The sequence below is a fragment of the Rhinopithecus bieti genome, unplaced genomic scaffold (genome assembly GCF_001698545.2).
Source record: "Rhinopithecus bieti isolate Rb0 unplaced genomic scaffold, ASM169854v2 scaffold_10589, whole genome shotgun sequence".
In the NCBI taxonomy this organism is placed as follows: Eukaryota; Metazoa; Chordata; class Mammalia; order Primates; family Cercopithecidae; genus Rhinopithecus; species Rhinopithecus bieti.
In genome coordinates this window covers 1,567,033-1,577,056 of record NW_016807065.1, presented here as the reverse complement: position 1 = coordinate 1,577,056, position 10,024 = coordinate 1,567,033, and the positions used below count along the sequence as shown (strand labels likewise).

General features: G+C 53.6%; 1 protein-coding gene across 2 annotated transcripts in view; it reads right to left on the bottom strand.

The window, feature by feature from the left end:
* ADAMTS10 (ADAM metallopeptidase with thrombospondin type 1 motif 10) overlaps window positions 1–10,024 on the bottom strand; it is a 33,150-nt gene extending 23,126 nt beyond the window's left edge. For both annotated transcript variants that reach the window (XM_017879899.1, XM_017879900.1), the window contains exons 1-5: window positions 10,004–10,024; window positions 7,525–7,635; window positions 5,023–5,209; window positions 4,414–4,760; window positions 2,780–2,936 (exon numbers count right to left, since the gene is read on the bottom strand). In XM_017879899.1, the coding sequence (XP_017735388.1) occupies window positions 2,780–2,936; window positions 4,414–4,760; window positions 5,023–5,110 (592 nt within the window). In that variant the 5' untranslated portion in view covers window positions 5,111–5,209; window positions 7,525–7,635; window positions 10,004–10,024. The remainder of the gene's footprint in view (window positions 1–2,779; window positions 2,937–4,413; window positions 4,761–5,022; window positions 5,210–7,524; window positions 7,636–10,003) is intronic.

The window sequence follows — 10,024 nt, the reverse complement described above, 5'->3', positions numbered from 1 at the left end:
TTTTTTTTTTTTTTTTTTTGTGAGACAGAGTCTCGTTCTGTCACCCAGGCTGGAGTGCAGTGGCGATCTCCGCTCACTGCAAGCTCCACCTCCCGTGTTCCCGCCATTCTCCTGCCTCAGCCTCCTGAGTAGCTGGGACCACAGGTGCCGCCACCACGCCCAGCTCATTTTGTATTTTAGTGGAGACGGGGTTTCACCGTGTTAGCCAGGATGGTCTCGATCTCCTGACCTGGTGATCCGCCTGCCTCGGCCTCCCAAAGTGCTGGGATTACAGGCGTGAGCCACCGTGCCCAGCCTAATTTTTGTATTTTTAATTGAGACTACGTTTCACCATGTTGGCCAGGCTGGTCTTGAACTCCTGACCTCAAGTGATCCACCCGTCTCAGCCTCCCAAAGTGCTGGGATTACAGGTATGAGCCCCTGTGCCCGGCTGCCTCATTGTTTGTCTACAGGGCATCTTGGCAGTACCATCTCTATTTTTTTGTCAGTGTCCTACTACCTGAGAATATTGTAGTCTACCATGATGTCACTGTCCCACTGCCAAACCGTTGAGTTGAATAACAGCCTGACTTCTCCCACTGTTGGTTGAATGCTGTTCCACTGCCTGTATGCCAAGCTGTTCAGCTACCAGCCTCTCCCATTGCCCAAATGTCCAACTGAACACTTGCATGACTGTCCCAGAGCTAAGCTGGTTGGTTGAACCACTGTCCCATGATGACCAGCATGATCGTACAATCCACTGACAATTCCATTGCCCGAATGGAATGGTGTGAACCAGCCTATTTTGCTGTCTGAACTGTGTGCTTGGACAACATGTTGTCCTTCTCGGTGAGCAACTTTTCCAATAAATGCACTGCCTGATTAGATCAGTGAGTTCTAACTGCAATGCACTGCAGTTAGAACAATCATACTGCCTGATGTACTACAACCAGATGGTCTCATGGACCACCCAACTGTGACATCGTATGTCATCCACCTTTTCTGTCTGTACAGCTGACTGTGGCTGTATGTCTACCACAGCCTCCTACTCACAAGACTATCTGATTATACACTTCATTCAATATCACACTGTTCTGCTTTTCCATCTAACATTCATCGGATTTTCTTTTTTGAGACGGAGTCTCGCTTTGTCGCCCAGGCTGAAGTGCAATTGGCGCAGTCTTAACTCACCGCAACCTCCACCTCCTGGGTTCAAGCGATTCTCCTGCCTCAGCCTGCCAAGTAGCTGGAATTATAGGCATGTGCCACCATGCCTGGCTAACTTTTTTGTATTTTTAGTAGAGACAGGGTTTCGCCATGTTGGCCAGGCTGATCTCGATCTCCTGACCTCAAGTGATCTGCCCGTCTCGTCCTCTCAAAATGCTGGGATTACAGGTGTTAAGCCACCATGCCTGACCCTGATTTTCTATATGTATATTTTGAAACAGGATCTTGCTCTGTTGCCCATGCTGGAGGGCAGTGGTGTGATCAAGGCTCATTGGAGCCTCAACCTACCTGGCTCAAGGGACTCTCCTGCCTTAGCCTCCCAAGTAGCTGGGACTACAGGAGCCCACCACCACACCTGGCTTATTTTTTCTATCTTTGGTCGAGATGGTGTCTCCCTATGTTGCCCACGCTGTTGTCAAACTCCTGGGCTCAAGCAATCCCCCCGCCTCAGCTTCCCAAAGTGCTAGAATTACAGGCGTGAGCCACCATGCCCCATCTGACCTGGTTTTCTGGCAGTATGACTGTGCTGGTAAATATTTTGTTGGTATATAGCTTTCCTTCTCTCTCATTTCTTAAATGCCTGATTGTACAACCATCCTCCTACCAGTCTGATCATAAATCTGGCCTTTTGGCTGAATAACTGCTGGAGTATCTGATATAATCACCACACTGGCTGTCTGATCACATGATAATCCTAGAGAAGGAATGGTTTTATACCTGAACACCTGTCTGGCTGTTTTACTCACTGCTGGGCCAGGTGACTACAGCAGGGATATTATTCCATAGCTCCACTGGTTCACTGTCTGAGGATATGTCTCTGCTATCCCCCTGGATAGAACTCCCTAGTTTTTTTTTTTTTTTGAAATGGAGTCTTGCTCTGATGCCCAGGCTGGGTTGCAATGGCACGATCTCCACTCGCTGCAACCTCTGCCTCTCAGGTTCAAGTGATTCTCCTGCCTCAGTCTCCCGAGTAGCTGGGATGACAGGCATGCGCCACCATGCCTGGTTAATTTTGTATTTTTAGTAGAGATGGGGTTTCGCCATGTTGGTCAGGCTGGTCTCGAACTCCTGACCTCAGGTGATCTGCCCGCCTCGGCCTCCCAAAGTGCTGTGATTACAGGTGTGAGCCACCGCGCCTGGCCTGATTTTTTTTTTGAGACGGAGTCTTGCTGTCACCCAGGTTGGAGTGCAGTGGTATGATCTTGGCTCACTACAACGTCCGCTTCCTGGGTTCAAGCGATTCTCCAGCCTCAGTCTCCGAGTAGCTTACCACCATGGCTGGCTAATTTTTGTATTTTTAGTAGAGACGGGGTTTCTTCATGTTGGCCAAACTGGTCTCGAACTCCTGACCTCAGGTGGTCCACCCACCTCGGCCTCCCAAAGTGCTGGGATTATAGGCGTGAGCCACTGCACCCGGCCGGAATTCTATAATTATATCACTGTGTCCCCTTCTCAGCAGCCCCATTCTTCCCCTCACATAACTGCCTGCTGACTTTTTGGATAAAAAGACACTGCTGCCTCAAGGGAAAGATACTGTGTAGCCCTCTGCCCATCCCCAGAAAGACCGATGTACCTCTCACTCCACAGGCTGTGTCCAGGTGGGGGTGACGCAGAGAGGAACGCTTGTACACCACATGTGGTCCACTTTCCTCTGGGCCCCGAGAACCCTTGGGCCCACCGTGTAGGGGCTCAATCAGGTACTCTTCCTCGTCTGCCACAATCAGGCCATGCTGGGTTTTGAGAAGTGGGACAGAAAGCTCTCAGGATCAGGTTCTGGAGCTTAGGACCCCTGGGACCTCCTCTCTGTCTTTATGATTTTGTTCTTATCTCATCAGGTTTATTTTGCTATTTCTTTTCTTTTTTTTTTTTTGGCATAGGTAATTAGTATCCATGCTGTTTCTTTCTTTCTTTCTTTCTTTCTTTTCTTTTTTTGGAGACAAGGTCTCAATCTATCATCCAGGCTGGAGTGCAGTGGTGCAATCGTAGATCACTGCATCCTCAACTTCCTGGGCTCAAGCGATCCTCCTGCCTCAGCCTCCCAAGGAGCTGGGACTATAGGAGCACACCAATATGTTTGGCTAACTTTTTTTTTTTTTTTTTTTTTGAGACGGAGTCTCGCTCTGTCACCCAGGCTGGAGTGCTGTGGCCGGATCTCAGCTCACTGCAAGCTCCGCCTCCCGGGTTCACGCCATTCTCCTGTCTCAGCCTCCCGGGTAGCTGGGACTACAGGCGCCGCCACGTCGCCCGGCTAGTTTTTTGTAGTTTTTAGTAGAGACGGGGTTTCACCGTGTTATGGTCTCGATCTCCTGACCTCGTGATCCGCCCGTCTCGGCCTCCCAAAGTGCTGGGATTACAGGCTTGAGCCACCGCGCCCGGCCTGTTTGGCTAACTTTTTAAATTTTTAATTGATTTTTTCATAGAGACTTATTTTTTCACATATTGCCCAGGCTGGTCTCGAATTCCTGGCCTCAAGTGATCCTCCTGCCTCGGCCTCCCAAAGTGCTAAGATTACAAGCATGAGCCACTATGCTCAGCCTGTAATTCTTTTTTAATTAGATACCTAGTCGTGTATGTGTATATTATAGAAAATGGTATGTGTATAGATACGACTACACATATATATATCTTAAATATAAATAAATAATATATATAAATATATGTAAGATATATATATATATTTAAAGAGACAGGGTCTTGCTCTGTCACCCAGGCTGCAGTGCAGTGGTGTGATCTCAGATCACTGCGACTTCCCCCTCCTGAGTTCAACCGATTCTCCCACCTCAGCCTCCTGAGTAGCTAGGATTACATATGCACACCACCAGGCCTGGCTAATTTTATTTGTATTTTAGTAGAGATGGGGTTTCACCATGTTGGCCAGGCTGGTCTTGAACTCCTGACCTCAAGGGATCCGCCCACCTCAGCCTCCCAAAATGCTAGAACTACAGGCATAAGCCACCGTGCCCAGCCTCTAATTTTTTGAGATAGATGTTCAGCTCATTATTTTTTGGCCTTACCTAAGGCTATACATTTTCCTCTAAGTACTGCTTTAGCTGCATCCCCAAAGTACTGATTCACTCAAAACACTTTAAAAATGTCCCACTATCATTCCTTCTCTGACCTCTATGTAGAAGTGTTTTTCTTAACTTCCAAACTAGTAGGCATTCCCCACCCCCCACCCCCTGCCACTTTCCAGAATCCTCAGCTCACCAGGCCTCCACAGGTGCTGATGGCCACATGGGAGCTGCTGGCCTGGCCCTGCAGGTGACCAGCGTAGAGGCAGTGGGGCCGGGCGGCCCTCTGCCAGGCCAGGCCCTCCCGTGTCCAGTACTCCACGGAGACGTGCCCTGCCAGTAGACGGGAGCTGCGGGTCAGGTTCAGCAGGAAGTGGGTGCTGGGTGCGGCCACCTTGTAGAAGAGGCGGGACTCGGCTGTGGCCCCGGTGCCCCGGCGCTGCCTCCGGGGAGGAGGTGGTGAGAAGGCCAGCAGTGCCCCGTTGTGGTCCACGCGGGTGGGGAAGGCAATCTCATAGCTCTCCAGACTGGACAGGAACTCATCTGTGGGTGAGGGTCAGAGGCCTGGGGTGGGCCCTGGTTTTAATGGACCCCTGTGTCCTGGTTGTTAGGCTGCTGGAGCAAGTGATGCTGGCCTCACTGACCCCCGAAATCCAGGGAGTTGGCTGCAAGGCCCCCGCCTATTGACCCCAGGGCCTTCCCCATTGACCCCATCCCAGCCCCCTGATACCTCTTTCTGTTGGAGCCCAACTGGTCTCTTAAATTTTTCGCTCCCTCCCCACCGCCACCACCAGACTTCCCCTACCTTGAGACCGGAAGGCGTGCGTGACCTCGAACATGAGGCCCAGCCCCAGGGCGAGGGCCCAGCGGAGGATCTGGCAGGCGGGAGCCATAGAGGCCACGTGTCCACATGTCTCTCCCCAGCCCCGGCTGCCGGCAGCCCCCACAGTGCCGCCTCCCCTGTTCACAGCCTGCGCAGCATCACCGGGCTCCTGGGAGGGGGGAGCCAGGTAAGGGGGCGCCTGGTCCCGCTGTCCAGCACAACCAATGCCAAGGCTAACCATGGCCAAAGCTTTTCACCTGACTGAAGATTCTGAATGCATTTTCTCACTCAGTCGCTCCCCTCTCCCCACCTCCCCTTCCAATCCTTCCTACACTCTTACAAGAGGACAGGCAGGGACTGGGAAGCTGGGAGTACCTCCTATGTGCCAGCTACTGGCCCTAGTTTTCACACCAGTGCATTTCTGTTTTTTTGAGACGGGGCATTACTCTGTCACCTAGGATGGAGTGCAGTGGTGTGATCATAGCTCACTGCAGCCTCCACCTCCTGGGCTCAAACAATCCTCCTGCCTCAGCCTCCCAAGTAACTGAGATTGCAGGTGCATGCCACCACCCCTGCCTAATGTTTTCATTTTTTTGGAGAGACGGGGGTCTCACTTTGTTACCCAGGTTGATCTTGAACTCCTGGCCTCAAGCGATCCTTCCACCTCAGCTTCCCAAAGCACTGGGATTACAGGCATGAGCCACTGCACCCAGCCTACTGTTGCATTTCATTTCCAAAATAACTGAGAAGTCACGGTCATCTTTTTTTTTGAGATGGAGTCTCACTCTGTGGCCCAGGCTGGAGTGCAATGGCGCAATCTCGGCTCACTGCGACCTCTGCCTCCTGGGTTCATGTGATTCTCCCGCCTCAGCCTCCTGAGTAGCCGGGATTACAGGCACGCGCCAACACACCCGGCTAATTTTTTTGTAGTTTTAGTAGAGATGGGGTTTCACCATGTTGGCCAGGCTGGTCTCGAACTCCTGAAACCTCGCATCATACTCGCAATCACTCATCTTTTTATAGCTGAGAAAATAGACTCAGGAGTGATAAAGTTTGCCCTGGGTCACACTGCTAAAAAGAGGTGGAACCTGGGTTCATTCATTGGGTTATAGCCTCTGGTGGAGGGTGGATGGGGGCATAACAGCCATGCATGCTGAGGATAGCAACCCTTACTTGCCCTAGCCCTGTGGGGTTCCATCTCTTAGGAGTGACAGATGACAGTCAAGTGAATGGAGAAGGGTTTAGATTGTGACATGTTCTCTAGAAGGTATCAATAGGGAGACTGGGAAGCAGAGGTTCAAAGCATAAGAAATCAATGGTGTGAAGAGACAGGAGAAGGTGCACCAGGAGGGGAAACAGCAAGGTCAAAGGCCTGGAGGTGGGGTACAGCCTGGCATGCACCCAGGCAGGGTGAGTGCAGGAGAGCAAGGGGAGGCTGGCATCAGAGGCACTTGAAGGCTGGGGTGGTCAGTTTGAATTTTCAAGCCAGATTAAAGCTAAGGCTAGTACTCCATTCCCCCAACCTCTCATATTCCCACACACGCACCCACTGTCCTGGGCCCTGTCTTTGGATTCTTCAAAAGGGGTAGCACCATTCAAGCCAGATTCAAGCTAGCCTCCAGCCTTTCATATGCCAACCCGCGTACCCACTGTCTTGGGCCCTGTCTTTGGATTCTCCACACCGGGTAGCACCCCCACCCTCCCACGCCTCTCCTCCGCCCTGTGTTTCCGTCCTCTTTTCAGATTCTTCCTTTTCAAGGCTCCAAGCCAGCCTGCCCTGCAGGTCTCAGTCTCTCCAGCATCTGCCCCAGGCCAGCCTGCCGCAGACACCACTTTGGGCCACCAACCTGTGCCAAACCCTCTTCCCCCACCCTCCTGTCTCCACCCTCCTCCTCCTCTGTGCAAAATCCCTTAATCACAGAGTCTTGTTTTCTTTGCAGCCCAGCCAAGTCTGAGAGTCAACCCCCAAACAGGGCAGTTCAGCCCCGAGGGAGGGAGCCAGGTTTTTGCCAAGTTGCTGATGGACCGAGAAGCCCACATTCCCCACTTCTGCTTGGATCCCTCTAGTGACGGGGAGCTCACTCGTAGATATTCTGTGACTCCATTGCACTCTTTAGCTGGGCTAACGTCCATTCCTTTTGTTGTTGTTCTTTTTTTTTTTTTTTTTTTTTGAGACAGAATCTCACTCTGGCATCAGGCTGCAGTGCAGTGGTGCGATCTCCGCTCACTGCAACCTCTGTCTCCCGGGTTCAAGCGATTCTCCTGCTTCCACCTCCTGAGTAGCTGGGACTACAGGTGTGCGCCACCATGACAAGCTAATTTTTGTATTTTTAGGAGAGACGGGGTTTCACTGTGTTGGCCAGGATGGTCTCGATCTCTTGACCTCATGATCTGCCCGCCTTGGCCTCCCAAAGTGCTGGGATTACAGGCGTGAGCCACAGCACCTGGCCTCTCTCTTTCTCTCTCTTTTTTTTTTTTTTTTACCTTTTGGGGGCTTCAGTTGGTGCAGTGGTGTTGGGCTCCTGTACGGATCCTTCCCTCGCCTGCTCCCTGCACCTGGGCCTCTCTCGGTCTTTGTTTCTTCTTCTTTGGAGCCTGGGCAGGGAGGGGTCAAAGAGGAGGAGCTGGGCTGGTCTTCAGCACTGAGCTGGGTCTGTAGTTGAGGGATCGCTGAGGAAATTCGGACCCTCTCTCTGCCCCTGGAGAACCTCCTCTTCGACTTTTTCTTTCTTCTGTTCCTAATGAACCCCCTCCAAAAAAAACCCACTTCCTCTCCCTCTCTTCTTGCTGCTTTTCCCTTATTCCTTCTTTGGAGGTATCAACCAACTCCCAGATCAAGGCCCTTCTTGGTTGGGCACCTCTGACCCCTGCTCCTGCCCTAAGCCACCCCTGAAAGGTAGCAACATTCTCATTGCAAGTAAAGCAGGGACCTCACCCCTTTCTCCCATTGGCTCCCTCCCTCCTCTCCTGTTTTTGCACTGCCAGGCCTGGTGCCTTGTCCTCCTCCTTTAGGGGCTCTCTCTGGTCTTGTCTAGAGTGTCTTTGAGTCTGTCCCGGTCCCCCTAAGACCCTCACAGTCCTCATCACTGTCCTCTGAAGTGAGGCGCTCCTCCCAAAACCCTCACCCCCCATTCTGTGCTTTGGGCTCAGATGGGGTGTGAGGGACAAGGCTTGGGACAGCATGGGGGGTGAGGACAGGGGAAGGGGACTCACCTGCACACAGTGTATGGGGTGGGGGGAGGAAGGGGATCTGCAGAAGGCTCACAGGTGTCTGAGCTGGGGTCCAGCCCACAGGGTAGTGGAGAGGTGTGACACAGCCCAGGGCACCGGGTGGTGGGGGGACATGAACAAGGCAGTGGGTCTGGGGCAGAAGATGAAGCTTGAAAGAGGCTCAGGGACAGAGATGGTGGTGGACAACAGGACGTCAGTGAGGAACGTGCGCTGTGGCGTATGTGTGTGACTGCATGTACGTTACAGCATGTATGTGAGTCTGTGACCCTGTGTGTGACTATGAGCGTGTGACTCCATGTGCATTATGGTATGTGTGTGACCCTGTGTGTGTGTGTGTGTGTGTGTGTACCCAGGCCTGGCCATTCCTCCAGCCCCTCCTCCCCGAAGGCAGGAGGGAGGTGGCCAGCGTGGGGGAGGGTGCCAGGCCTGGAGAAGGATATGCCTCCGGGAAATGGAAGTGGCTTAGAAACAGAGGCTCTGTCCCGTCCCATCCCATCCCGGGGATCCTGAAGGGACCCTCAGCTCCACACCCAGACCTCTCCGGCCAGGCTGCGCGGACAGGGCCGACGGACGGTCCCCCGTGGAGGCCAAGGCCGCGTCTACTCAGGCAGAGGCCCCAGCTTGCCGGCCTCCTCCCGGCTGCACATCTGGCCCGGCCGGCAGGAGGCAGCCCCTGCCGGAGAGCAGACAAAGGCCCAGCCGGGGCCTGCGGGAGGAGGGGGCCGGCGCCCGGGCTGGTCCCCCACAACCGGCCGCTAATTAAAGGCCCTGAGCCCGACCGCTGGAGACACCCTGAGACAGACGGCTGTGGCCTCAGTGACCAACTCAGGGGAAGTGGGCGGCGCCACTCCCACACCCAGACACACAAACACACACTGGCAGCGACACATACATCCCGCGCAACCAGAGACAGGCGCTTGGGCACTGCAGACCCACAAAAGACGTCAGGACGCCTCCACCGCAGACATACACGCCGACAGGCTCAGTGCACACTCAACACACCCAGAGAGAAACACATGGGAACACACAACCACACACTCCCAGACATGTGTAAACACACACTCATTTACACGCGCACACACGGGACAAGCCAGAGAAACACGCTGCCACACAAATACGCGCACCTGGGGCCTACACACAAAGACACACTCACTCACACACATACACAGACAACCCGAGGAGACAGACACGCAGGCCTACACGCTGACACATACACACTTATTTGCATGCTCACACCAAACCAGAGACAAACTGACAAGTCTCACAGACCTAGACCCCCCCCAGACACACATACACAGGCATTTACACACTCATCACACTCAGAGACAAACGCACACATGCTTGGGGACACACACACACACCCAGACACACACACACACATCTCCAAATCTGCGCGCACACAGCAAACCCCTATGCGCACACACTGCCCACACACAGGCAGACACACAAGAGACTCATCCCCAGGCACTGACACACACATGTAATGCACAACCACTCCGCCCCTACGTGGACGGACACACACACACACACACACACAGAGCAAACATACCCACGGCGACCCCGGGCGCGATCAGTGGCGCGCGCACTTGAAGACCTCAGGCACAGACGCGAATCGCACAGCGGGACGCCCTCGCCCATCCAGGACACCACAGCCCCACGCCCTCACCGCTCGATGAGGACACACAAAGTCCCACCGAGTCACGCACCCCGGGTCCCCCGCCCGCGCCGCTACCTGCGCCGCGCCCGGGGCCTC